Genomic DNA, 26,413 nt, shown 5'->3' on the forward strand with positions numbered 1-26,413 from the left:
CACATTAGGCACTGACAGTCATCGCAGCATCTGGGCTCAGAAAGGCCTGCTCTTTCAAGATCAACGTACTCGCTTTCCAGGAAGCACGGTGGTCCCACCTTGAGGTGTAGCATGGCTGATTTCAAGCTATGGAAAAACTGTGACTATTAGGCTCATTCATCATGGTTATTGTTTTGTACTTATATGATTTTGACTCCATAGTTTGTGGTAGCATACTTCATCGGATACTGCTCCACATGATTAAAGATAATTGCCTAAACGGGATGGACCATAGGATTTTTGCTACAAACCACGCTTTACGAATACAACCACATATCTGCTTCTATTATCACTCATTCTTCTTACTGGCTATGAAACGCCTCAAAATAATGCTTCACAAACGCAAGAGGATGGTCCTCGTCCTGAGAACCCATCTTGGCAATGCCCGGAGAGAAACTTGTGATTGGCAGAACCAATACATCCGAAACCAGTTTGGGTACATCCAGCTTCGTGAAATCCTTCCAGGTAACCTTAGAGTAGATTCCACTCAGAACGTAATCGTTGAAATATGTGAATATTGTATCGGTCCACACTCCACCACCCGTCCATTGCATGATGCTAATATCCTTACTCTTGGACTCTGTGTCAAGTCTAAGATTGTCATTCTTTTTCCGCTGATGAGTGTCCTCTGTGATAGTCGCGACTATCTCCCTCAGTATCGGATGGCCTGGCTTGGACTGGATCACCCAGTTGGCAAACTGCAATCTACGTGCGTAGTGCTCTCTCCAGTCTGGAGTGTCTGGGTCTGCCTGGATACCTATTATCATACCGATTTCTGAAGGTGCAACATTCTCAGGAATCCAGTTGGGCACAGGTTGTAATGGGAAGGTGTCCACATCCGCGTAGACTCCTCCTTTGGCCAGCAAGATCAGGTACCTGAAGAAGTCCATCTTCAAAATGACATTGGGCATGAGCTCATAGGCCTCCACAATTTCAGGCAAATGCATGTAGATATGATGAATGATAGCTCCTGCGGTATCATCGTTAAATAGTTCGTGCACAAATCCGGGATTCTTGAGTGCCCATTGCAACTCTCCCTCCTTGAACCGTTCACCAAATCTTTCGTCGTTCAATCCCCACTTCCAGCTCTGCCAGATATACGCAGGGAACTTGCGGTTTTGGTCATAGGGGAAGATGAAGGCCAACTTTTCTCTCAAACTGGCGTCTGAAGGTGGACGTTTCATGTCCATCAGTTGCCTCTCTAGATTAACCCTATCTTGTTCAAGCTTGGTAAGTCTTAGGTCCTGTTGCTTCATCATTTTCTCGGTGATCTCATCAATCTTCTTGGAGAACTCCTCCTGAGTCCTCTTTTCATTATTCACCGGCAATGAGTCCTGAGGTATTATGTTTGCGCTCTGCTTCAGTACCTGTTGCAGATCAGGCGTCTTGCTGGACGTGAACCTGAAAAGAAACAGGAGAAGCGTCACAATTCCAATTGACAGCCAGACTGTCTTCTTGAGAGTGTGCTGTTTCATCATCCTTGTCATCTTGGAAAGATTAGAGGTATGAAACGAGATAGCACTGGAATTCTATGATGTGTTGGCAGTGGTATTGGCCCCATCTCAACTTGGCCAGATCGGGTCCTCGTTTCTGCTAGAAATTGTGCTTCGCACGCAAATTCAGACGATCACCAGTCTCGTGCGGCGCAGGAAGCTGTGCGAGCAAGTTGAAGTTCAAATCATTAATATCATTGTTATTTAATTTTACAGGTGTCATTATTTCTCAGCTATCCAAACAGACTCCAGTCTTCAACATTCAATGTCTCCAGGGTTTTCGAAACCACACCTTTGGCCGTGTCAATTCTCTTCTGGGCTAGATTACCGGACTGCACGTTGTTTTCTATGAGAGCAAAAAGATCTCGTAGCTCATCTTTCGATGAAATTGGAACATTAATGGTCACCAGCAAATCTGTGCTTGTCTTTAAAATCCTCACGATCCCCAGGACCACCACCAGAGTCGGATTGAGATCCTCCCCTCTACCCCATTTTCTAGCCGGTTCCAATGCGACCGCCAAATAAGCATTGTCACTTCTGATAATAGTTAGTAATTGTTGGTGGGCATTTTTTTCTGTACTCTAATCTTCGTATACTCACTGGAATTTCGGCAAATCAACAAAAGTGCTCTCAATAGTGGTCCATTCATTCTGGTCTGCTCCGTTCAAATTGGCAATTTCGGCCAAATGAAGTTCCACGCAGTTTGAATCGTTACCAGTTCCGACGTCAACCCGCTCCATCAAGTCAAAGATGATGGTGTCGTCTTTGTGAAGCTTGTGGTAATCTGTGGTGTTCGTGCTGGGGTTGAGAAACACCTCCTGGGTGTCCGGTATTTGTCTCAAAGTCGAGGCATCCAGCAGCCCCGCAGGTATGCTCGCGGTAATGGCACCTCCGTATAATTCGACCTTTTCAAACTCCATTTCAAATTGTGGCCGGCGATAGACGTGACCCGTTCAATGGCAAATCTGCAGAGCTGATGATGATGTAGAACCGAAAAGACTATACGAGTGTGTGTAGATTAATTCTGCCCCTCTCAATTAATTAGCCCCGACACGACCCGACACCCTCTTTCTCCTCGGGAAGGAAGTCACTTATCGGGCCATACGGCCGTCAATCTGAAATTTCACAAACGATTGCGTTTGAATTTTGAGCTGGGAACGTGATAAGTGTGATCCGCTAATAGAGGCATTGATACTTCCACGTTGATTGACGCGCCAATCAAATATACAAACTCTCCAACATGTCCGAAGACGAACCAAGAGTGATATACTCGTCCTCCCTGTTGTTCTCGAAACCTCCGGTGGAGGCAATGGAGGTGTTGAAGATCCGCCATGCACAATTGAACGAGATAAACAAAAGCATGGCCAGCTTTTTCGCTGATTATGGCAGATTGCGTGTCCAGTATCTAAACGAGCTGGGCAAGGTACTCAAAAGGGGTGAAACCCTGTTTAGCGGGCCGAAATTCCAGAATGACAAGGTGGAAGCTTTGGGTTTGTTGAATCCACTATGGCATTCCGTGTTGAAGCAACTTGTTGATGAATTCGATAGTGTTCAGAAGAACAACGACGTTCTGGCCAGTCAGGTTGTGCATCCACTCAAGGGCTATGCCAAACAATATGACTCCAACCTTGTAGAGATGGACGATTTAACTACTCTGGCCAGTCAGATGAGCACCCTGGAGGCATCTGGATCTCAGGGAACGGAACTCCAGGGTTTGAAGAACGAGTGGGAGAGCCGTGCTCCTTACTTCTTTGAAATCTTTGAAACCTACGATTTCAACCGGATTGTGTTTCTGAAAAATGCGTTGCTCAAGTATCAAACCGACGTGAATGATTCTCTTGACCAGAAGAAAAAGCTGAACGAAACGGCTCTTGAGTTGGTGCTTAATCTGAATCCTGCTGACGAGATTGCGCGCTTTTCCGAGGCTGCCGGTAAGCAAACGTTTGACGTTCCTCAGCCTAAAGAGAGAATTGTTTCAACGTCTTCTGAATCTACAACTCCCGGTCACAAGCATCGTTCTTCGCATATATTCCCACATAGAAAGAACAGAGACTCGGTGGTTGCAACTCCAACCAAACACTCTGCTCCTCCTATAGCGCATACTCCGTCTTCAGCCGCTTCTGCCCGTGATAACCATTCCATCCAAACTGAACGTTCCGATTTGAGTCCCAGCAAACAGAAGACGAAGCTGAGATCGAAGGTGGGATCCATTTTTGGACGGAAGAAGGATAAAAAGCGAGTGACTTCTTCGCTGGAGCCTCTGGGGTCTGAGTCGTCGTCTCTGGTCTCGGGGTCTCGTAACGCTTCAACTTTGAGTTTGGGTCGTTCAGCTGCTGCTCCTCCTGTCCCCTCCAAGGAGACTGAAGCTGCGACTGCTCCACCAGCAATTGCCGCTGATCCGGTTGCACCTGTCAGTTCTGCTGCTCCACAAGCTGTGGCTGAATCAGAACCGGACACTGCCTCCTCGCAGCCTGTATCAACTTTCACACCAATGCAAGTCACCAAACGCGCCAGTTCTGTGAAATCCTCGGAGCTATTAGCGTCTGCCCCAGCTTCTATCCCAGCTCCAGCCTCGGTTGGGGCCCCAACTCCAATCTCAACAACTGGTCACACAGTGGTTGCTCCACCACCACCTGCTGCTCGCAAACATGGTGGTGCTTCCTCGGTTTCAGGCTCCGAGCCTTTCGGTTCGCCTGAGCAAATTCGCACCGTTCCACACGCTGCCACTGCTCCCCCTCCTCCAACTCAGAGACAGAGCATGGTGTTTGCCAATGGGTCAGCCTCGGGATCAGCTTCGGGCCTGACACCTCCATTCAGAGCTGCAAGTGTAGTTTCCCACTCTTACAACGGGGAAGCTGCTCTGACGCCCCAGGGAACGGGTGCAATGAGTATCATGTCCAATCAGACTGGCGGATTACTGAGTAATGGCCAGATCCACCATCCTCAACTCACCTATCCCGGCTTGAATGCCAGTGTGGTGGAACTGTTCAATGCCAGTTATAAAAATGGCGTTCTGCAACGGGCCAACGTGGTTGGAGAAATAGCCTTCAGCTTTATTGTGAGCGAGAACGTGAGTCCTCCGAAGAGCATCCTGCTCCAGCTGGGCTCGCTTTCTGCTGGTGCTCCCAACTCCTTTCTGGTGAATGACACCTTCTTGAAGCAAAATTCTGAGTCCTCCTTCACCATCACCGATCCCAAGCAGATTGTTCTTCGTGCGATTGGGGGTCTGAAATATGTATTGAACACTCCTCAGCCGCCTATCTCCATCCAACAGATCTGGAGATACGAGCCACACCAGGCTTCTGCTGTTATCTTGGTTAAAATCTCGCCAGAGGTCGCAAGCAGAATGGGCCCAGAAGACTCTCTGGTGCTGAGCAACTTCGTTATCGCACTGTCCATTGCCGGGGCACCTGCCAGTTCGGCTGCAACCAAGCCACCAGCCAGTTTCAACAGGGAAAAGGCCAGAGTCACGTGGAACTTGTCTTCCTCTCCGCTGGTTCTTAAGGTTGGTCAGGAGGAGAAATTCACCGTTAGGTTCATGACGGCTGGCCAGGCCCATGAGTCTGACAGCGGATGTCAGGTCCGCTTCACCATCAACAACGACGATGGAGTTCACTTTGTGGACTCCGGGTTCACTATTCAGCAGCAGGCTGTTCTGGATTCCGAGGAGGATCCTTTCAGTTCGACTGAAAACGTTGGTGAATGGACGTACATCCCAACATTGAAGACCGTGGTGGCCGGCGCATACTCTGGTCATAGTTAGACTACCAAAAACTCTTTCTGTATCACGAACATATATCCATATGCTGCAATTCCTTGAATCCCATAAAGTTAACCCAGCACTATAAAAACTAGAATTTCTGCAAAACGGCAGTGGTGTGCCCTTACCTCTCAGTGCCATTCTTCCCAGGTCTTGATTGGGTCTATGGGCTTATCTGGGTCAATGCTGACAACCTTGTTGACCCCTATGGTGCTGTTGCTTCCGGAAAGAGGGAGTCTGTAGGTGAGAACTCCTCTGATAATCAAGTCGAATGGGTGTTTCGAGATGTGCGACCATTTCTTGCGGCCGGGGATATCGTTGATATCGCAACTTTCGGAGCCAAAGGTCTCGTAATATGTACCCTGCATGTCTCTCGAACGGCCATCCGCGTTTTCTCTGCCATCATTCAATCCTGTAAGCACCTTTTCATTCGCCTCGACTGGTGGCTTCCCGTCATTTTGATCTTCTCCATTTTTGTCTTCATCCTTTGAACATGGATCCAGCAGCTTGATCTCGGTCATGCTCTGCGACTTCTGTCTAGTGAAGAATCCTCCCTGGAACACCAAAGGCATCTCGAACGATCTGACTGTTCCTAGCAACACTGTCTCCAAAGCGCCGTTGTCAGCCTCGTCAACCTTTGGAATTGGCACCAATGGCTTGTTTGGATCGGTTTCCTTTGGACAGTCTTTAGCCTTCACTTTAGAAAAGGCTGTCTGTGCAAAAACATCGATTTCCGCCTCGCTTACCACTATGCTCCAGAACCCTGGATTGAAAGCCTGTACGCCCACGTTGAAAACAAGCTCCTCTTGGGAGATAATAATATCCTGAATCTCTGTGATTTTAACATCCTGGAGGTCTTTAGTAGTAGCCAGTAGAAAGCCGGATACAAATCCAACTGAGAGAAGCAGCATGATTAGACCCAGAGTATAGCAAAAGTTCTTGACCTGTCTCCATCTTGCACTTCGAGAACCTGTGAAGTTGTGTGGAGAATAGTACATGCCAGTATTGGCTTTCTTCCGCCTGATCATTCTTCTTGGTTTATCGAGTTTAGTGCCATTTCCATCGCTATCCAGGCTTCCATAACCATTATTTGGATAACTCATGCTGCTCAGATTCCTCCGGAGATCGGCATACCCTCCCTTTCCATAGCTGCCAAACTCAAGCTCGGATTCCTCATCGGGATCAGCCACAAAATCAAAATCATCTTCGTCCAAGTCTTCGTCGTTGAAAGCGTTGAAATCAACGCCCGAATACCTCCTTGGCAGTGTTCCTTTGGAATCAAACAACTTTGAGGTGATTGCGCGAAGCTGTGGAGCCTTAGAGGACTCGTTGCCCTCTCCGACCCGATTTGCAGGGCTATTCGGACTCAGTGAAATCTTATCCGCAACGTTCCCCTTTGAAAACCGCCTGTTGCTTCTGATGGAACCTTGGTTACCCTTCGTAAACGGAGAGATGGCCTCTTTGCCGTCGTTCAACTCGTCCACCTGGTCATCATCGGAGCCCATCGGGCTATCGGCAAAATCCCTCAAGTTTTTGAAGGTCTTCTGCTGTGAGTGCTTCGATCCACTATTTGGCATCTCATTACTGGTAGTGGACCCATACGCCGTGTTACCACTCGGCACAAAGGAATCACTTACACTGTAGATACTCTGCGAATCCACCATGTCCTTCTTACCTAGCAGTTGTTGGCTCCGCTGAGTTGCCGTAACACTCGCCAAGCCAACCACAGAGCCAGTCTTACTGGCAACGCCCGAGTTCGTACCTGTCACATTTGAAGACCCCACCGTGGCAACCCCAGAAACACCCGTCGACCCTGCAATAGACGGTTGTTTGAGATCTCTCGCCGGCATCTGGGCCGATACGTCAGCCGCTGTTCCCTGCTGCGGAGCATTATCGTATACAAAGGTCTCATCGCTATCCGAGCTTTCTCCCTTATCATTCTTGATGGCATCGTGAACCCTGGCCGCAAAGAAATCTACTCGCGTGGCAGATTTGATCGGGTGATTGCTGTTGGTAGAAGTAGATGTCTGTGTCCTCACGGGTCCCATTCCTGTGGCCGCGCTCTTCTTCTGTAGTCTGACTGAATTGGGATTGGAAGCGATCTTTGGGCCAGAAGCTGCTCTATCACCTGTAGAATGGCCATCAATATCTTCATTCCCGTTGAAAAGAGAAGGCTCAATAATGGATCTCTTCGATCTCAGTGTGTTATGAAGATCGGCAGCAGGACCGTTCATAGCTCCGTGTGTAGTGCTGTTATTCGCGGAGCTCATAGATGATGTTGTGTCAAGAGCGGGTGACAGCAACGGCGTAGAATGAGCCTGGGTGCTGGTACCGCTCGGCAAATTTGCGAGTGAGAGATTTTCCGAATTCACCATGCCTTGCTGGTGAGTCAGTGGCAATATGTGAATACCAGCGGTGTCAACAGTCTCAGTCTCCACAGATAGCAATCCGCCCTTGTGTCTCAAATCAGTTGCAGGGTATTTTTGATGTGAGACCTGCCTTTCCGCGGAGTTTTTGGCGGACACCTCAACCGGCTCTTTAGGCTCGTTACTTGACATTCCTATCTTATTATCCCTTGATGTACGGCTAGAAACGGATGGCTAGAAGGCTATAGAGCTAGTTGTCTTGTCTAGACCCCAGCCTTCTGAGGCGTCTTACGCTCAAAAAAATTATAGGTCATAGTAGTGTACTGAACATTTTTGTCGAACCAGTCCTCTAGGCATCCTCGACTGAATAATCTATTGAGAGGTCATATAGTGGTTTCGCTGTGCCTTGTGACTTATACCAAAACTCTTGTTATCATCCATTGGTTTGAATTCTTCTCGAATCCACCAGTTTTTGTTCCGTTTCGGGGTGTCTTAAACATATACGTGTACCAACAGTTAATTGTCGCACGACTCATGAGTCGTGCATGGGTGATTTACAGGCCCAACCACAAACGCGTCTTGTTTACGTTTTTTGCCCTTTTCAAAGCACCAACGAAAGATACCAGCCGCCAGAACTACTGTTGAAAAGCTCGAATCAGCCATGTCTGGGCCCTTCTTTGGTGCTCCGAATACGAGGAAAAGGGCCTTGTATTCACCTTCTAGCAATTCTAAGCAGCAGCTACAGCCTGGCCCGATCGCCCTTTCCGCCTCAACACAGTCGCCAAACATGAAAAAGGCAGCGCTCAGGCGAAGTGCTGGATTCCTGAATCTTTCGATAGAAACGAGTCCCGCAAAGGGAGCTTTGAAGGCGGATACTGGCGAAGTTATGGCTCTTGGAGTCACAAAATCGTTTAACGATCTGAACTTTGATAACGCTACACACACTGATGAAATTGAATCTCAAGAGAACAGAGATCCACGACTATCTAAGGATTCTTTTGTTGATGTGCAGCCGAGAATCTCAAAATCCCACGGAAAAAGCCCGAAGGCTGGCTCAAACATGTGGGCCCTGACTCCAGAATCCATCAAATCGTCTTCTCCGTTTCTGAATCCCAACACTGTGAAGGCGTCCACGAAGCATGGCAACGACTCCAGAAAAATGGTGTCGAATTTCAGACTGCGAAAGATGATTGGTTTTGAAAAGACCAACTTTCCTAGAGAGATGGAGGACCCCTCGTTCAATGAATCGCCCTCCAGACCAGCAAGGCACAAACCCAAATACGATAGAAACGAGCAGCAAACCCCGCTGAACAATGGAGCTGACTCCTTTGCCACGCCGGCCTCATTCAACTCGGTCAAGCCTCTCCAAACGGCGTTTTCTTCCTCTGGTCTTCTAAGCAAAAAGGGTGCTAGTGCTATACCGAAAGCCAAACCCATGCCTGAAACGCCATGTAAGAGGCCACCGCATTCGTCTCATATCGTTGATATCAATGACTCGTTTGGGAGCGCAAACACATCATATGGATCCATGGCTTCAGTCATGACTACAAATCTCCCGGGTAATGCCACCCACTCCACAACAATCGATCAAATTTCGCCTGCTGGGCTACGACGGACTCCAAACTACCGCGCCACTGATGGTAAGACTGCCAGATCGGGGGGAAGTCGCTCTGGAAGCGGTGGAAAGAAACTACCGCGAAGCGAAATGGCCATCAACACCAGCGATCTGCAGAGTTGTATTCTGAGGTTTGCAAACGAATTTGATGATTTTTATGACGATGAGAACGGAAGCAATAGCAGCATTTTCAGAGACGGTGATGTTTCTGGAACAAAAATGGATGTTGATGCGAATCTGGATCTTGAGAATCTTGATAACTTCGAGAGTTTCTCGAACTTGGACAGTTTCGATAACTTTCCCCCAACCCCAACAAGACTTGGAAGTGTCTCTTCAAACAACGAGGTGACTCCTACAAAGCTGTCCAAGGCGACTTATTTTGCAAAGCCGTCTGTTCTTGCTTCAAATCCTCAGATGACCAAAGTGTTGACACACGAGTTTGAGAAACCACCTCCTTCGCCGTTTGGTCTTACTGCAACCACGCCGAGAACACCAATCGAATCTGCGTTTGGTTCAAGCGGTTTTCCTCTTCCTGGTCAAGTAAGTAGAACTGCCTCGAATCTCTCTACAACCTTTGATGGCCAGCCTACGCCTTCGTCTTCCAGTTTTGGAAACACTCTTGGAATTACCAAAACTCTGATGGACGACCATTTGCGGCTTCGGTTTGGAAACACCGTCAAAGTGCTTGGATCCGGGGAGTTTTCTATAGTGTATTCAATCCAGGAGGATGAATCCAAACCCAAGTTTGCGGTGAAAAGAACTAAAACTCCTCTAGGTGGACCAAAGACAAGATTGAGAAAAATGGAAGAAGTTGAGATCTTGAAAATTCTGAAGGACAACTCCGGGAACGACCCAGATGGGTTTGAATACATCATCAACCTGACTAGCTACTGGGAGAACAGCGCCCATCTCTACATCATGACTGAATACTGTGAGAATGGCTCGTTGGACCGTTTTCTAACGGAGAGCGGCAAGGATTCCAAGCTCGAAGAATGGAGAATTTGGAAGATTCTCATAGAAATCCTGATGGGATTGAGGTATATCCACAGTTGTGGAATAATTCATCTTGATCTGAAACCAGCCAACATCTTCATCACCTTTGAGGGTTCCTTGAAGATTGGAGATTTTGGACTGGCTTCTAAGACACCAATTCCTCCTTTCTTTGAACGTGAAGGAGATAGAGAGTATATTGCCCCGGAAATCATCTCCAGAAGAATTTACGACAAACCCGCCGATATCTTCAGTGTTGGGCTGATTATGGTTGAAATTGCAGCCAACATTATTCTGCCTGATAACGGGTTGTCGTGGCAAAAATTGCGCAGTGGAGACTTGAGTGATGCCGGTAGATTAAGCTCCACAGATCTGGCCGAAGTATTGGCCAATGGTGAGTCCCATCTGGAATCGTCTTCGACGTCAACATGTTCCTCAGAGCCGGTGCAGAAGCCAACCACAAACACTTCAGTCAACGCGATACGCCAGAAACTGAAGTTACCACAATGGGCTCCGAGCTTTCTGTTTGACGGTTCAGGTACTCTGGACAGATTGGTGCACTGTATGATCGATCCCAATCCCAACCAAAGGCCTTCGGCTGCGGACATTCTCAACACTTACGAGTGTCAGTTAGTCGAACTTAGACGCAAGTGTGGTGGTGTTGTTTATGAGGGCGATTTCGGCCCGATGCCAGACGAATCTGAGTCTTCATTGGTTGAGGCTCAGCTTTGGGCTCAACTGCCAAAGATATCGGCTCTGTCTTCGGCTCTGGTGTTTGGAAAAGAGTCGAGAAAGGGTTCCATAGAGATGATTTTGGAATAAACGCTGAATGACGTGGAAAAAACGTGCAGACGTGAATAAATGTATACGATATTGTATGTTACGCTGTTTGATTTTTCAAAATGTAAAGGTAGTAGGTGTAGGAACTGTCGTGAAAGCAAAAGTTTCACATATAGGAACCATACAGATTAGGAAATATCGAGATGTCTGAGATTTTCCAGAAATATTCCCAAATCTGATAGCTTTTTGAAAATTTGTTAACTCAGCTGACACAAGCCACCAAACTACTTACATTCGTATTACATTAAACTCAATAATCCAAAGCTTATTCTCAAACACCAAACTGTAAAGATATTGAAATGCTTTCAGACATTGACTTTCCTAATCCAGCCGCACATAAGGCTGGAAAGCGTGCACCAATCAATCCACCCCCTCTTCTTTTTAGCCAATCAACGAGTTCTTTTTTCAATTATGCCATTTTCTGTGTTTTGCACACCCAAACGCTCCATCTGACAATAGCTCAAAAACAACTGGCTCAAATTCTCCATCCGTAATACTTCTTCATCATACTCGTTATCAAACATGCTGGCCAGATCGATCATTCAAAGCATTGGAGTCAGCTCTAGAGCTGCTTATAGACCTTTGGTGGGTGGTGCAGCCCAGAGGCTTTTCCACACCTCCACATTTTTGATGAAGCCTGCTGTTTCCCTCGACCATTCTGCTGCTGGTGCCCAGGAGTCAATCTGGCCCGCAAACTTCAGACTTTCTCGTCCAAAGACATGGGAAGAGAGTGGCGAGTCTGCTTTATCGAAGGCAACCAAATGGTATTTGCTTGCTGAGATGTTTCGTGGTTTGTACATCGTTTTGGAGATGTACTTCCGTGCCCCATATACAATCTACTATCCTTTCGAGAAGGGTCCTATGTCCCCACGTTTCAGAGGTGAGCATGCCTTGAGACGTTATCCTAGTGGCGAAGAAAGGTGTATTGCGTGTAAGCTGTGTGAGGCGATTTGCCCTGCTCAGGCGATCACGATCGAAGCCGAAGAGAGAGTGGACGGATCCAGAAGGACATACAAATATGATATTGACATGACCAAGTGTATTTACTGTGGTTACTGCCAGGAGAGTTGCCCTGTGGACGCGATTGTGGAGACTCCAAACACGGAGTACGCTACAGAGACCAGGGAGGAGTTACTGTACAACAAGGAGAAACTGCTTGAGAATGGTGACAAATGGGAGCTGGAGTTGCAGTATGTGGCCAATGCCGATGCCCCATACAGGTGATTTGAGAGGAGACAAACATAGAGGAGTAGGATTGCATGCAATACACGGTCCACCGGCAATACTGGAGAGGGGGGGCGCTGGAACGAGTGCCAGCACCCTGCCACGTTATTTATCCAAAGACTAAAACAAAAAGAAATCAGTATTAAAGGATTCAAGATCGTAATGTTTGTGTTTGTATTTTTAGAGTTTTCCAAGGGAGGCTGCTAATTTCTTACCGCGTGCATTCACCAAGAAATTTCAGGAATCAAGCTCGTTTAGGGTGACTACAGTAAGAACAGAACAGGAAATGTAATCTGATTCAAACTATTTGGATGCGCAGAAAACAGATAGGGGTCAATATTTGAGTATTTATCGCCACAAAGTCATTTTATTCTTTTATTCTTTCCTCATTTTCCCCTCCCTCAACCTACATTTTCTACCCGATTACAGCCATATTATCGTCGTGCACGCACCTAACCTGCATCCCTGTTAAGAGCCCCGACCAGACCCTGATTTAGAAACACCGCCAAAGGGGAATAATTACAATCCCAAACAGCTTGCAAAGGACCACCCTATTGGCACCAAACTTCGAGCTGTTTAAACAAAAAGCAGAATTGCTTGGAAATTCGATCAGCTTGCTGCATATACCTAGACCAGATAACTTGTTCTGTTGAATCTGGTTAGTAGGGTCAAGGCTCCGGACATTCTATTTTTAAATCACGTTCAGGACAAACAAAACTCCACACCACATCCCTACCACACCGAAGTTTCATGGAATCCGGCATACCTGCCTCTGGCGATCCAGCCAGGCGGGCCAAAAACATGAAGAATTTGCAACTGGACCTGACCGCTAATGGACCCTACGTCAGCAGGGTTCGCTCATCCACCGTTGCTGGTCCTAGTCTTGACAGGAGACAGTTTTCCCCAATAGGACCCAGCATGTTCTCACAGATAGGTGGAAGTGCGGCTATAGTGCCGTCGGTCCCACCCCCATCGTTGCTGAGAACGATGTCTATGAATACACACAAAGAGATGGCCAGACCGTTGCAAAGGCGAAGGACAACAACGCTCTCGCTGGCGATACCCTCCGAATTTCCTCCAACTGGAAACAACGAAGACTCTTCAAGCCCGGCATCGTCTCCTCTCGTGCCTGCGACACCGTCGGAGTTGCAGCAAACGTGGAGTATGAATGTTTCACAGAATCAAGATGACGACATGAGAAGTACGGAGTACGACATACCCGAGGAGTCCAGGAAAGTTAATGCTTATCCAGATGGCCCCGTATGCGTGTTAGACTCGAAGCTGTACCTCTACTCAGAGCCCACTATAGAACAGATTGAAAGTTTTGATATTATCATCAACGTTGCGAAGGAACTGAAGAACTACAGTGATGTGTTAAGCAGCGCTAATAAACCGGAGTACTACTTCGTGCCCTGGACGCATTCTTCAAAGCTTTCACCCGACTTTCCAAAACTTTGTGGAATCATCGACACCGGTCTGCAGATGAACAAAAGGGTTTTAGTGCACTGCCAGTGTGGAGTTTCGAGATCTGCTTCACTGATAGTTGCGTACTTCATGAAGAAACTTTGTTTGGGCTACAACGATGCATACAGTCTTCTCAAAGTAAGAGCACCCTCGATATGTCCCAATCTGTCTTTGATATACGAGCTCATGGAATGGGGCAAGGCACTTGGATACAATATCGTTCCACCTTCGCCGGATAATCCGATTGATAGAGGCGTTGAAAATAGAGATAATGTTGCAGCTGCTGCATACGATGTTGTGAAATCATCCTTAGAAACCCAAACGAGTGCGCTATCGTTGCATTCTGTGCTGTCTTCATCGAAAAGCAGTCTTCTGCTTCCTTCTCCCTCCGAAAACTCATTCTGCTCGACGGGATTAGGAATCCAAAGTTCCGAATGCATCACATCTCCTTAGGTTAGAAAAGAGAGAGTGTTGTATCAACTATACTGGAGTATCATTTTAAGTTTTTATGCTATTTGGTTCGTTTTACAGAGCCTCGGTTTATGGAGGATATCAGTGTACATGTATAAGAATATGTGATATATTCGGATATATAGCGTTAGAAATACATTCGCTATAGATTATTACTATTTAGAATCAACTAGTGAGAATATTCTTATTACCTGCCTGGAAGCTTGCTTGCTGACCAAATATTTCAGTATCGTTCATCCCAGACCGATTTGGTTAGGAGCTCTGCGTCTCAACATCTCCATGCCTGAGCCTCGCCCTTTTTTTGTGAGTGAGTTCATGAAGAGGTATAACTACATCCTCATTTTTGGACAAACATTTCATTTTCCGGAAAAGCAGCTGGATTGGTGGTATTAGTAATACCAGAACGGGATATTTTCCTATATTGTGGTTGGATCTTCAAGATTACAACGATACCCTCTTCTCGAGCTTGGTTCATCCAAACAAGAGTTGTAGTGGTGCCATTTTGAAGTCGCTTGTCGACCATTTTTGTACTGTTCGTTGTTTGTTTTTCATTCATTTGGTCATACAAAGCTTGGACTGTATTAAAAAATGTCTGGAAACGGCGATTCTTCAAGCAAGCATCGCCCGTTTGGAAAGCCAGCTCCATCCAAGACCATAGGAAACGGCTTCAATCACAGTTCAACAAGACCGGGAATGTTTGGTGGTGTGTCCAAATCAACAAGTTCAGTATTTTCCAATTCTAATGGTCACAAAGTTGATAAAACCATCAAAAGACTGCCTGTAGTCTATACTGCTTCCGGGAAACCATCTGTTGTGAGTACGAGCAGTGGGTTGACTTTGAGTGTGCCGAAGAAAAATGTGGATGAGCGTGCCAGTAAGACGGATGTGATAGACACAGAAGAAACCTCACAGCAGAAAGAAGAGAGTAAGGAACCTCTCAAAGAAGAACCCAAGGAAGGTCTCAAGGAAGAACCGAAGGAAGATACCACAGAAGAGCCCACAGAAGAGCACAAAGAAGAGCCCAAAGAAGAGCCCAAAGACCACAAGAGTGAACCTAAGGAGCAAAGCAAGGATGATAAGGAGGCGAAAGGTGATCCAGAACTAGCACCGACCAAACCAAAGGAGACTACAGTGGAGCACAAACCAGATTTGAAGTCAAGTGTGCCGCCTGCGCCTGAGAGATCGTCTTCGCCGGTGAAAACCTCAAGAAAGAGAGCGCCAAAGGTTGAAACCGAGTCAGAAGCCGAAACAGATATTGAAGACGTGATCCCGGTTCCATCCCGTGCAGGACGTCGTCTGGTGAGAAGGCTTGAGGAAGAGCGGAACTCCAGGGCAGATAACTCTGGAAGAGAACTTTCAGAATCTGAGTCAGAAAATGGCCGTTCCAAGTCTATTGATGTGAAAAAGAGAGATCAGAAGATGTCGAGATCTTCATCGCCCAACAGATCCAGGAAGGTTTCAAAGGGAGGAAGAGACTCGGGTGGTCGTTCGAGACTCCAGCGTGCTTGTGAAAAGGGCAAGTATGAGGAAGTGGTCGAGCTCATAGAGGCAGGAGCTGACGTAAATGACAGTGACAATGCAGGAACCACGTGCTTACAAGAGGCTGCTCTCAATGGTCATGTGGAGATTGCCAGGTTGCTGCTCGATAACGGTGCTGATGTGGACAAGCAGAGCGGGCCTTTTGATAAGGACACTGCGCTAATAGATGCTGCTGCCAATAATCACCTAGACATAGTAAAGCTATTGATCGAAAGAGGTGCGGATCCAACCATCACTAATGTGGCGGGCCAAACTGCATTCGATGCAATTGAAGATCCCGAGGATGAAGAATCTGTTCAGATCAGAGACTTCTTGATCGAGTACACCAGAAAGTTTCGTGAAATGAACAGAACCACAGATCACCCCGCTGAAGTTGAAGAAGAGGTTTCTCGCAAGAAGCCCAGTTTTAGAAGGGACCCCTTGCTGGTGGATTTCACCACAAAGGAGGGACGCCAGGAGATCTTCCAGAGGGCAGCAGCAGGTGATGAGGCCTTTGTGGGTAATTATCTTTCCAACGGTGGAAAGCCGCATACGGAAGCTTTGAGTGCAGCAGCTTTACATGGCCACACAGACATTGCAAGTCTTTTGTTAGCCTTTGGTGCCAAGATAGATACACCTAATTCAGATGGTGTTACTCCCCTCATGTTCACCGTGGGTCGTGGTCACCGCAAAACAGCCGAGCTATTACTTTCAAACGGTGCAAATCCAACTATTGTTGATTCAAAAGGACGATCTGTCCTCGATGCTGCAATTCAAGGACCGCTAGCGGACGAAGAAGAGATAAAGGTGATACGTACGAGCATTGAAAATTGGAAGGGACCCAAGGGTAGTGACGCTTCTGTGGATTACAAAGCTAAGAAAAGAAAGTCTTCGATGTCGAAGCCCAAACCAGAGAAAGCTGATATTGAAACTAGGAAGGCTACGAAGGAACCAAAGAAGAAGAAGGTCAAGATTGTCCAGAAATCTGAGGAGCCTGTGGAGCCAGCTCCCAGGGCAAAGTCTCCCGTTAGAACATCCAAAGGTGAGGTTCTAAGAGAAACTACTCCTGTTTCCATGCCTGCCCCAAGTGTCATCCTAGCTCAACCTCCTGCTCCAATTCCAGTTCCAGTGCCAGTAGCTTTGACGCCCGAAGAAGAGGAGGCCAAAAAAGCCAAAGAGAGAGAGCTGCAAAGACAGCGTGAAGCCTATGAGCTACAGAGGCAAGAGAGGATCAAGGCCAAGCAGATGCAAATAATGAGCAGCATCACGCAATCTGAAAGGCGAAGAGAGGAGGAGAAGAAGAAAGCCGAGATCATGGAGCAGCAACGGCTGGAACTACAAAAAGCCGAAGAACAGAAGAAGGCGAGAGAAGCAGAAGAGCAGAAAAAGCATGACGAAATCCGCAAGGAAATGGACAGAAAGAAACAAATCCGATCGCTATATCCAGGTGGTCTTGCTGCTGCTACCTTCCAGACCAGAACTACTCAGGAAGTCCTTCAATATCTGCCTCTCTATATTGTGGAGATGGATGGAAACAGGTGGTGTCTCGATATCCAGGTGAACCTAGTTCTGGGGGTCGAACGTCTCTACAAGAGGTTTCCCTCGTGGGAAAAGGTACCTGTTACTGATGATTACAAGATCAGAATGTGGAGATTTTTATCTCCTATGCTTGGAACCCAGAGTGGAACCAAGTTTGGTGAACAAATCAGAGATTTGCAGACGGTTTATTCCGAAGACGAGAGCAAGTTTCTGATGTTGATGCTGCATTGGGTGAAGTTGGAGGATGTGGCCAAGGCAATTGAGTCTGATTTCCCCGAGGTTGCGAAAGCGTTTGCTCAAGTGGGGACTTGTGAACTTGATATTGGCGTGCACATACCTCCCTCTTCATCTTCGCTAAGCTCTGCCGCTATGCCTTCGCAGGGCAGTGATCTTCTGGTCACCAACCCCTCAGACTACACTAAGATTCCCCGAGCTTTTAGAGGTCGCTCTAAAGCGATGAAATTGCTAGGCAGAAATCAGGATTTTTTCCCAAAGGCCAACGTTGAATAAGCAAAAACCAGGCGAATGGCTAAAAAGCACGATGTACTATATAATTTCTTGATAAATACACGAACGCGACGATAAATTTCACTATAGTAGTCTATTTCCTTGGGAATTTTTCAAGTTTTAGCGGCTGGACTCCCCCGTTTATTCCGATTATATGCCTCAAAATGAGTTCGCTTATGAAGTAAGTAATGACTTGAGTTTATTTGTATATCTTGTTTGTGATGATGTGGGGTACTAATCCGACCAGAATCTCGAGGGCAGACTTGCAAAGCGAGGCCGAAAGCTCAGACGGTGAAGCTATTTATTCAGCACCCATGATGGATTTCGAGTTCGTGGAAGTCAACAGGAAAAATGACACTCAGGATAGTATACAAGAAGATAGTAAAGACTCCAAAATAGAAGCTGAGTTAGAGGAAGAGTTTGACTTCCCAATGTTCTCGATTGCGGCTGATTTCACAACTGACGATAGGACAAAGATCCCACAGGTGATGAGAATCTCTCTTAAAGAGCAAGAGGATGAGCCTGAGGTTATACAAGAAAGGTCCAGGGATTTTTATTTTTGGAGCCCATCTGAAAGCGACAAACACAGTTTCATAGCCTGTGCTGTGGAGGGAGAAGCCATTTTGCAGAATTGCCGAGGATACAAAAACAGTGATTACAATGTGATTGATCTGGCCAAACACAACTATGAGGTCGAAAAGTATATGCTTGGACACAAGAAAAAGGATCTGCGGCGACCAGGAAAGAAAGCTAGAGTTGCCATCATACTCCGTCGCCAAAGGCAGAAACAACTACGAAAAGAAGGACCGTATAAGCCAGAGAAAGGATATCACACCCGAGAGCCTATCAAAATCAAATTTGGCAGTGAAACCAAGAAGAAGACGAGGAGGGGAGGGAAAAGGCACAAGAACGCTGACAGCGAGCATGCCAAAACCGAATGATATGACGATGATGATGCGATGACAAGCAGCCTGTTTAAGGCTTCAAGCGGTCTATTAATGAGGACTATGTACAAATATAATAACCAGATAACTTCTGGATCTTGAAAAGTTTTGGGGGCTCAATTGGTTGAAGAGGGCACAGGCTTAGGCTGGTGTCTCTCTATGTGAAAAAACCCTTTTGGGAGGTCTTTTTTGGTGGAGATTGTAGATTCTTCCGGTTTCGCCTCTGTTACTTTGGCAACCACCAAATCACCGTTTCTATGGTTTTTTCCGTGCTCATCCAGCTTCAACACCGTGGGCTTCATGTCTTCTGGAGGATGATAGTCGTCCAGTTTCATGTTGTATTCTTCCAGCTTCCTCTTGAGATATTCAATCTCGTCTTGGAGAGTAGCGATATCGTCAGCCACACTTTCCCTTCTTGTCAATTCCTTCTTTCTGGATCTATAAGACTCGTACAATATGGCACTACTGGCCACACTGAAAATGAACGCCTCGGACAAAAAGCTGGCTCCGCTTTCTATGGCCTTGTTTTCATTCAGAGGCCGGACAGTCACGTTTTTCTTTCCCAGAAGTTTCATCCGCAGTCTTGTATCTAAGATGTGCATGTTCTGAGCAACGTTCACACACACCTTCTTGAACATGGGATATTGTTTTGCCTCTACTTTTAGAGTAGCCTGATAGACTTGTTAGCATGGGCACACAGCACAAATACCCCAACCGTGACACTTACCGCAATGGGCTTGGCCACCGTTCTCACGAACAGGGTGGCCAGCTTGAATGCTATCGAGCTCATGGAGATGAGACCAAGGCGACACTTGCAACAGCCAGGCTCTATACAAACACCACTGAGGATCACCGAGGGTCACCGATGATTATCCAATATCAGTCACCAATGCCGCAGAATCCACAAATACGGGCCAAGTCTCTTGTAATAACAAGAATTCATCTAGTAAAGTACAGGCACCACCCCGCGAGTTGAGTACTCAATGATGTGCACGGTCCAAAAAACGCCCCCACGTTTGAAAGTGGGAGCCCCCACGAAACTGGGAGGATCTCGGTTTAATCGATTTGTGACAGTTGGCAACTTGTTCCTTTTAATACGTCGTTCAGCCTCCTCAATTGCGATTATTTGCAATGGCCGTCGTGGTAAATCTTCAGGCGAATTTGCAACATTTCCGGATTGCCACCGTGGCAAGTTGGATTCTTGCTGGATTGGCGGTGTACGAGGCATTCAATACTAGGCCCACGGCGCACTCCGCACTGGTTGAGCTGTCCTCTGGCTTCAACGTGGTGGTGATATGTTTCGCAGTGGGATCCACTATCATCGAACTGTGTTCGAGACTCCAGTATTGGCTGTTTGGGGAGTTGAGGTTGATAGAGTTGGAACGCATGCGTGAGCACCTGGGATACGATTTGCTCAACACCACCTTGACCATCGCCATGTTCAGGACACATAGCTTTTTGACCGTGATACCCTTTGCACTTTCGGTGTTGTATTCTAATATTTATCAGAGGATTCTGATGGATAGATTGGACTATACGTTCCAGCATGTGGCTTCCTACAGAGACATTTTCAAGAGCAGGGCAGTGGTGTTCTCAGCGGTGTTCCTGATATGGGACAGAGTGCTGCTCCAGATGGCTTTTGGCAAGAACTGGAGAGTCGAGGCCGATCTTTACACGCTTCTGGGTTTGGAGTTGGTTCTTACGGGTTTGGATTTGGCCGAGACTACGTTCAGACATGTTGCTTCGTTCTCTCCATCCGAGGATGAGGAAGTGGATACCGAGGATATTTTCACCAAAGTGAAAGTTCTGGAAGTGCTGGTGTCTATTTGCCGTCTGATGATTATCGGGTACGTTTTGGTGAAGTTCCTGAGGTTCGGTTCAACTCCTATCTTCTTGTGTCATTCAACCTGGAGAGCTGGTATGAAGCTGAAAAGACAGGTTACGGATTGGTACATGTACATGAAAATCGCCACAACACTGGATTCGAACCTGAAAAATGCCACCGAGTTGGACCTGGAGAAGGACAATATCTGCATCATCTGTCGCGATGAAATGGAGCTGGATCCCACGAATCTACGGAATAAAAGAAACACACCGAAGAAACTCCAGTGTGGCCACATTCTTCACCTGGGATGTCTCAAGAGTTGGATTGAACGGTCTCAGAGCTGTCCGATGTGTCGCGCGCCTGTTTTCAAAAGTGATGCTAAGGCTGAACCCGAGCCGGCTCTTGATATGCCGAATGCACCAGTAGTGAACGAGGATGTGGAAGATGTGAACTTTGATAATGATGGGAATGCTGTGAATGAAAACCCGGAATCAGTTTATTTCGTGCCGATTGAGCCGGTTACCTTAGGACCAGAGTCTAGTGAAGGTGCGTCGTCATCTGCATCTGCAGATGCGTCTGCTTCTGTACCTCCTTCTGCACCCACATCCACATTCACGTCTACATCTGCTCCTATGCAAGGCTCAGAAAGACATACAGAACCAACCAGTCTCGCAACGGAGTCACAGAACTCGTTCTCCCTCGAGCAAATTCCCCGGAACATGGTCCTTCCTCCGGGCTGGATTGCAGTTCCGCTGCGACAGACTAGTGGGGGCTACGAGGCCATCATCAACAGAGACACGAGTATGAGAGTGGTGCAGGTGCCGAGACATGGACCGCATGATGATAGGTGAAGAGCAGATGATTGCTTGGTTGTTGGCGGATTCAATGAATCGATATATGAATAATGGAATCGGGAGGATATGGGATATAATGAAATAAAGACAATTTTCAGTCTAAAGACAGCGTACTAGTAGAGTACTAGTAATCTTCACTACAGCCGTAGCGTATGCTACACAGATCTAGAAATAGCCAGATGTTATACAAAAAGAGTGTCAAAAAGAGCTAAATTAAACGAGGGCCACAAAATACAGCTTGATAATGTACACTTAAGGGGTCCAGAAGAATCTTGGTATCGACAACGACATTGCGAACAGGTTCTTGAGGTTGTTGATAGGCGCGCGACCGCGGGGACTTGTGGTTTAACCATGAAAAAGCCGCTAGTATCCGTGGATGCTTAGTGCTTTTTCTTGTGCTCTACCTTGAGCAACAGAGCCTTGTTGATGTGAGGCAAGACACCACCGTACGCGATAGTGGCCTTAATAAGAGTATCCAACTCCTCATCACCTCTAATCGCAAGTTGCAAGTGTCTTGGTGTGATTCTCTTGAGTTTCAGGTCCTTGGCTGCATTACCAGCGAGTTCCAAGACTTCGGCAGTGAGGTACTCAAGGACGGCAGCGAGGTAGATGGAGGCTAAAGGGGGGAAAGAGTTAGTATTTGAATGGCTTGGTCCTGAGCCTGATTGTAATTAGACTGGACACTGGATCCAACCTAGTTCTTAACCGGATTCATGCAATTTGCTTACCCTTGGAACCAACACGGATTTTGTTCTGTGCGTTTCTCTTCAAGAATCTCTTGATTCTTCCCACGGGAAACTGTAGCCCAGCCCTGGCAGAGTGAGACTGGGACTTGAGGGAGCCGTCTTTGGCTCCAGACTTGCCTTTACCACCGTGTACTTTTCCAGACATGATGATTGACTTTGATGAATTGAAGGGGGAGAAAAGAAAGGGTGGGAGGAAAGAAGATGAGGATTGTAAACAAACATGCTGTAGTTGGTCGTGTATCAAGCAAAAAGTGTAAACAACAACAATTGTGGGACTGGGATATGTCCCTATTTTACGGGTGTGTGTAAACACATGCAGCTCGATATCTCGCAAACTGTGCGCCAACTTTTAAAGTATCGAGTAGATCAGAAAAAACTGTATTAATTTTCTACATGAGCTGAGAAATCGATTACCTTTATGGTTTACACACCAGTGTACTTACCCGAAGTCCCAACAAAGCCGCATCTTGAATTATCGGAATCGGCTTCAATCTCGAACGATCTACATGAGAGACGAAGTGAGCACTTATTCCTACGTGCATTCCTTAATATACATATATGTATATTGAAATTTACCCGCCAAAAATTCCTATCAACGCTGAACGGGGACTTTCGGATATACAGGTTCTATTTAACCGGCAAACTCATACTTACTCACGCCCTTGACTCCAGTCTTGAACTTGAAGAGGTGTCCACCAGCATCTTCGGGTGTTCTATCATCAAACTTGTTGTACGCACTCACCACGTAGATCACGTCCGAGTCCTTGCCTCCCCAGGTGGTGCATGCAAGACACTTTGCATCCAATTTGACTTGTTTGATCAGCTCACCATGGGGGTTGTAAACATTGACAGCGAAACCGTTGTACATGGCGATCCAAAGGTTGCCCTCGACATCCACCACCATTCCATCTGGCTCGCCTATTTTGCCCCTGTTGTCAATGAAAATCTTCTTGTTAGAGATAGAGCCAGTTTCCTGGTCAAAATCGTAGACAAAAGTCAACTGCGAGACGGAGTCATTCAGGTACATCTTGGTGTTGTCTGGGCTCCAGGCCAATCCGTTACCACATACCAAGCCGTCCTCCATTTGGGTAAGTCCTCCATCTGGGTCGTATCTCCAAAGACGTCCCAAAGGAGTTCCGTAATCCGTGGGCAGCTTTCCAACTCCAAAAGCAAGTCCCTTGACGTCTATCTCGGCAGCCCAAAAACGGCCCTTGCAGTCGACAGCCCCATCGTTGAATCTCCTGATATGTCTCTCATCGTTGGGGATAATTTCCTTCAAAACGTCGAGTTTTCCGGTTTCCTCGTCCAGGAAGGCGATACCCTGGTAATAGGCACAAATGTACGACTTTGGGTGATTTTTTCTAAAAAACTGGACGGTAACGCTGTCTTCGAGATCCAGTACCTTGAGGCCAGGAATCGTCTTATTGGCGATTGCGGTTGAGGCCTCAGTAAATTCAACCCCGGGAACAATAGCATCTCCAGTGGCAGGGTCAACGGATAAAATGTGGATCTGAGGAGGGTTGGAAAGACAGTCGTTGTAGTGCAACGTATTATCGCTGTCCCTGAAGATAGGGCCTTCACCCAGAACACAAGGTCTTGGTAGGCAGTAGAAAGGGGCTCCAATTTCAATTATTTCAACCATTGTGGGGAATTGGGATATTAGTTTAGTTCAATTGAGCTCAACAAAAAGAACATCGGGATGAAAACAAATTCCAAATCGTGAAACTCCTTATATGGGATGGGTGAATAAAATGCGACCAATCCTCGAATTTAGAAACTGCCCGATGAGGTTAGGTTGCAGGGGCAAGCTTATCTTTGTCCCCCCACCACCGATAGCCCGTCCCACTTCTTGAAACTGGGAATTTTTTGATGGCGCACAATCAAGTGGGTCCCAGTATCGTTATCTGGTGGGACGAGGCGTCATTACCATGTCAACGATAAGGATGACGCCAGAAAATGGTCGAACAGACTTGATATGCCGAACACCGTTTTGGCAACTTTCTGCGTCTACTGGGCCCTAAGCTCCGGCCCTGAGCACGGGATGAGGGACCATGGACTACTGCCTTTTAAGTGACTTACTCCATCGTGACCTCGCAGGCTCCATAACATGGCTTTACTGAAAAATATGGACGATTTTTAGTTAGCAGTGATATCTCACCCACATTCTCATTCTCGCACTCCTAATGAAATGCTTTATATAGCTCCTCACAACAGTCTGACACCAGCTCCTTACCCCGGTCCAAAACCCCATCCATGGCCATCACCACATGAGGAACACCCTTATACACCTTCACTTTCACAGGCACACCACTTCTTTGCAATTTGGCAGCATAAAACTCGCCCTCAGCACGTAGTACATCAAGCTCAGCAACAGCCACATAGGCGGGGGGACAACTCTTAAATGACCTCTCCGGATAGTACAGAGGAGATGCTCTTGGCTCGCTCCAGGTCTTTTCATCTGGCAGATATTTATATCTGTACCAGAGCATCTTTTCCCGAGGCAAAGCTGCAGTATTTTGGAACTTATCATAAGTCCAATAAATATCACCATCTGCGGTGTTATCGGTAACAGGAACGACTAATAATTGGAAACAGATAGAGGGTAGACTAGGAGTTGAAGACTGTCTCTCGGTAATCATGTGAGTGAGAATAGCAGTAAGATTACCCCCAGCAGAAGAACCGCCAGCGGCCAATTTGGTGAGGTCTCCACCAATCAATGAAGCACCGCCATTGGCCAGCCATAAGTAAGATTCCCAAGCATCTTCAACGGCTGCTGGATATGGGTGTTCCGGAGCTAGACGATAGTCCACCGAAACACACACACATTCAGCTCTCTGAGCCCAATTAGTGCAGTGAACGTTCTCTGTGTTGATATTGCCGAGTACCCAGCCACCTCCATGGAAATACAAGAAGATAGGATATCCAGCCTCGGGTTTGGGAGATGTTGGAGTGAAGACTCTGACCTTGAAAGATTCACCTTTGGTTTCCGTTCTGGTGAGGGTGTAGTCCTCGATTTTGGCAACTTCTAGGGCATCACTAGCACCCGGAATAAGCACCCCGGAAGAACGCGACGCTTCAACAGGTTGATGGTGGACGACTTGTTGGTTAATGATATATTTGTTGTAGAACTCAACGTATTGTGGTTCCAGAAGGTGCTCAACGGAAGGGTCCAGAGGGTATGGTGGTTGTGGGGTAGACATAGTTGATTGGAAATGGAGATTTAGCAAAAAACAACTCAGAGCTCGAGTAACTTCACAAAGCCGAGGAGAGCCATTCTTTATCCTTTAGCCACGAGAATCATAGGCAATTATATTGGCCAGTGTATCTTCCAATGGAATTGATGGAGTGCATACAAGATAGAGAGATCCCTATCAGGCGATATCATAACCCCCCTCTTATCGCGAAAGTGGGACTGCGCCGAAGTGGGATGGCCACGCGATGCAACAGTCTCCCCGCCGATATCTGCTTAGCTGTGACCAGTCCATCAATTATTTGACATCCAATGCCGTTCAAACGATCAAGGGAAATAACTACACTATTCCGGGAGTCAGGCAACCAGAGTAGACTCTAAACCAGGTCCCCCACCATCCCAGTCTTACTCCCCCCATAAACCCTCTTTTGAGTTTAACACTCAGTTCCCTACAATTAAGCACTTGAACGTGAAAAGTTTCAGGAACCAAAGTTTTCACAGTTTTCTTTCTCCAATATCCAACTGGCTGACTCAATCAACATGTCTAAGATTGCAATCACCTCCCCTGATCTGCCCAAGCCCCTTCCTGTCTTCAGTCAAGCCATCGTGCACGGAGACACCATCTACTGCTCTGGTCAGGTCGGTGCTGATGCAGCTACTGGCATTCTTGCCGAGTCCTTTGCTGACCAAACTGTAAGTCGTCTACAATAATGGAACCTTGAATAGATACTGATTATTATTTCAGGTGAACTGCCTCAAAAACCTCGAACATGTACTCAAGGCGGCCGGTTCGTCCATGGAGAAAGTGTTGAAGGTCAACATCTATTTGAAGGACATCAACAGATTTGCAGAATTGAACGAGATCTACATTAACTACTTCGGTGATGTGAAGCCAGCAAGAACGTGAGTCATTTTACAGCTATTCCTCATATGAATCCAGTGACTAACTTTCGCCCAGTTGTCTTGAAGTTGCCAACCTTCCTGTGAAGGCCCAGGTCGAGATTGAATGTGTTGCTTTCAAATAGGCC

The 26,413-nt window shown here is 46.9% G+C and overlaps 15 protein-coding genes across 15 annotated transcripts; 8 read left to right on the top strand and 7 right to left on the bottom strand.

Annotated features, from left to right (window-relative positions):
• Positions 1-341: 341 nt before the first annotated feature.
• KUCA_T00002488001 (uncharacterized protein) lies at positions 342-1,526 on the bottom strand (the record flags this gene model as incomplete). The annotated part of the gene is made up of 1 exon (XM_022602745.1): positions 342-1,526. The coding sequence occupies one exon, from the start codon at positions 1,524-1,526 to the stop codon at positions 342-344; it is 1,185 nt and encodes a 394-aa protein (XP_022458519.1).
• Positions 1,527-1,765: 239 nt separating this feature from the next.
• On the bottom strand, positions 1,766-2,452 carry KUCA_T00002489001 (uncharacterized protein; the record flags this gene model as incomplete). Its single annotated transcript, XM_022602746.1, has 2 exons — positions 1,766-2,069; positions 2,133-2,452. The coding sequence occupies 2 exons, from the start codon at positions 2,450-2,452 to the stop codon at positions 1,766-1,768; spliced, it is 624 nt and encodes a 207-aa protein (XP_022458520.1).
• Positions 2,453-2,772: 320 nt separating this feature from the next.
• On the top strand, positions 2,773-5,295 carry KUCA_T00002490001 (uncharacterized protein; the record flags this gene model as incomplete). Its single annotated transcript, XM_022602747.1, has 1 exon — positions 2,773-5,295. One exon carries the CDS (start codon positions 2,773-2,775, stop codon positions 5,293-5,295), a length of 2,523 nt encoding a protein of 840 aa, XP_022458521.1.
• A 128-nt stretch (positions 5,296-5,423) lies between these two features.
• Positions 5,424-7,850, bottom strand: KUCA_T00002491001 (uncharacterized protein; the record flags this gene model as incomplete). The annotated part of the gene is made up of 1 exon (XM_022602748.1): positions 5,424-7,850. The coding sequence occupies one exon, from the start codon at positions 7,848-7,850 to the stop codon at positions 5,424-5,426; it is 2,427 nt and encodes an 808-aa protein (XP_022458522.1).
• Positions 7,851-8,319: 469 nt separating this feature from the next.
• KUCA_T00002492001 (uncharacterized protein) lies at positions 8,320-11,085 on the top strand (the record flags this gene model as incomplete). Its single annotated transcript, XM_022602749.1, has 1 exon — positions 8,320-11,085. One exon carries the CDS (start codon positions 8,320-8,322, stop codon positions 11,083-11,085), a length of 2,766 nt encoding a protein of 921 aa, XP_022458523.1.
• A 540-nt stretch (positions 11,086-11,625) lies between these two features.
• On the top strand, positions 11,626-12,327 carry KUCA_T00002493001 (uncharacterized protein; the record flags this gene model as incomplete). Its single annotated transcript, XM_022602750.1, has 1 exon — positions 11,626-12,327. One exon carries the CDS (start codon positions 11,626-11,628, stop codon positions 12,325-12,327), a length of 702 nt encoding a protein of 233 aa, XP_022458524.1.
• Positions 12,328-13,077: 750 nt separating this feature from the next.
• Positions 13,078-14,244, top strand: KUCA_T00002494001 (uncharacterized protein; the record flags this gene model as incomplete). The annotated part of the gene is made up of 1 exon (XM_022602751.1): positions 13,078-14,244. One exon carries the CDS (start codon positions 13,078-13,080, stop codon positions 14,242-14,244), a length of 1,167 nt encoding a protein of 388 aa, XP_022458525.1.
• A 606-nt stretch (positions 14,245-14,850) lies between these two features.
• On the top strand, positions 14,851-17,829 carry KUCA_T00002495001 (uncharacterized protein; the record flags this gene model as incomplete). Its single annotated transcript, XM_022602753.1, has 1 exon — positions 14,851-17,829. One exon carries the CDS (start codon positions 14,851-14,853, stop codon positions 17,827-17,829), a length of 2,979 nt encoding a protein of 992 aa, XP_022458526.1.
• Positions 17,830-18,047: 218 nt separating this feature from the next.
• On the top strand, positions 18,048-18,767 carry KUCA_T00002496001 (uncharacterized protein; the record flags this gene model as incomplete). Its single annotated transcript, XM_022602754.1, has 1 exon — positions 18,048-18,767. One exon carries the CDS (start codon positions 18,048-18,050, stop codon positions 18,765-18,767), a length of 720 nt encoding a protein of 239 aa, XP_022458527.1.
• Positions 18,768-18,886: 119 nt separating this feature from the next.
• On the bottom strand, positions 18,887-19,560 carry KUCA_T00002497001 (uncharacterized protein; the record flags this gene model as incomplete). The annotated part of the gene is made up of 2 exons (XM_022602755.1): positions 18,887-19,441; positions 19,498-19,560. 2 exons carry the CDS (start codon positions 19,558-19,560, stop codon positions 18,887-18,889), a joined length of 618 nt encoding a protein of 205 aa, XP_022458528.1.
• A 341-nt stretch (positions 19,561-19,901) lies between these two features.
• On the top strand, positions 19,902-21,446 carry KUCA_T00002498001 (uncharacterized protein; the record flags this gene model as incomplete). Its single annotated transcript, XM_022602756.1, has 1 exon — positions 19,902-21,446. The coding sequence occupies one exon, from the start codon at positions 19,902-19,904 to the stop codon at positions 21,444-21,446; it is 1,545 nt and encodes a 514-aa protein (XP_022458529.1).
• Positions 21,447-21,829: 383 nt separating this feature from the next.
• Positions 21,830-22,340, bottom strand: KUCA_T00002499001 (uncharacterized protein; the record flags this gene model as incomplete). The annotated part of the gene is made up of 2 exons (XM_022602757.1): positions 21,830-22,065; positions 22,178-22,340. 2 exons carry the CDS (start codon positions 22,338-22,340, stop codon positions 21,830-21,832), a joined length of 399 nt encoding a protein of 132 aa, XP_022458530.1.
• A 486-nt stretch (positions 22,341-22,826) lies between these two features.
• Positions 22,827-23,837, bottom strand: KUCA_T00002500001 (uncharacterized protein; the record flags this gene model as incomplete). The annotated part of the gene is made up of 1 exon (XM_022602758.1): positions 22,827-23,837. One exon carries the CDS (start codon positions 23,835-23,837, stop codon positions 22,827-22,829), a length of 1,011 nt encoding a protein of 336 aa, XP_022458531.1.
• Positions 23,838-24,375: 538 nt separating this feature from the next.
• On the bottom strand, positions 24,376-25,395 carry KUCA_T00002501001 (uncharacterized protein; the record flags this gene model as incomplete). Its single annotated transcript, XM_022602759.1, has 1 exon — positions 24,376-25,395. One exon carries the CDS (start codon positions 25,393-25,395, stop codon positions 24,376-24,378), a length of 1,020 nt encoding a protein of 339 aa, XP_022458532.1.
• A 530-nt stretch (positions 25,396-25,925) lies between these two features.
• Positions 25,926-26,410, top strand: KUCA_T00002502001 (uncharacterized protein; the record flags this gene model as incomplete). Its single annotated transcript, XM_022602760.1, has 3 exons — positions 25,926-26,078; positions 26,131-26,288; positions 26,344-26,410. 3 exons carry the CDS (start codon positions 25,926-25,928, stop codon positions 26,408-26,410), a joined length of 378 nt encoding a protein of 125 aa, XP_022458533.1.
• Between the last annotated feature and the right edge of the window lie 3 nt (positions 26,411-26,413).

Source organism: Kuraishia capsulata, genomic scaffold (assembly GCF_000576695.1).
Source record: "Kuraishia capsulata CBS 1993 genomic scaffold, Kuraishia_capsulata_scaffold_3, whole genome shotgun sequence".
Classification (NCBI taxonomy): Eukaryota; Fungi; Ascomycota; class Pichiomycetes; order Pichiales; family Pichiaceae; genus Kuraishia; species Kuraishia capsulata.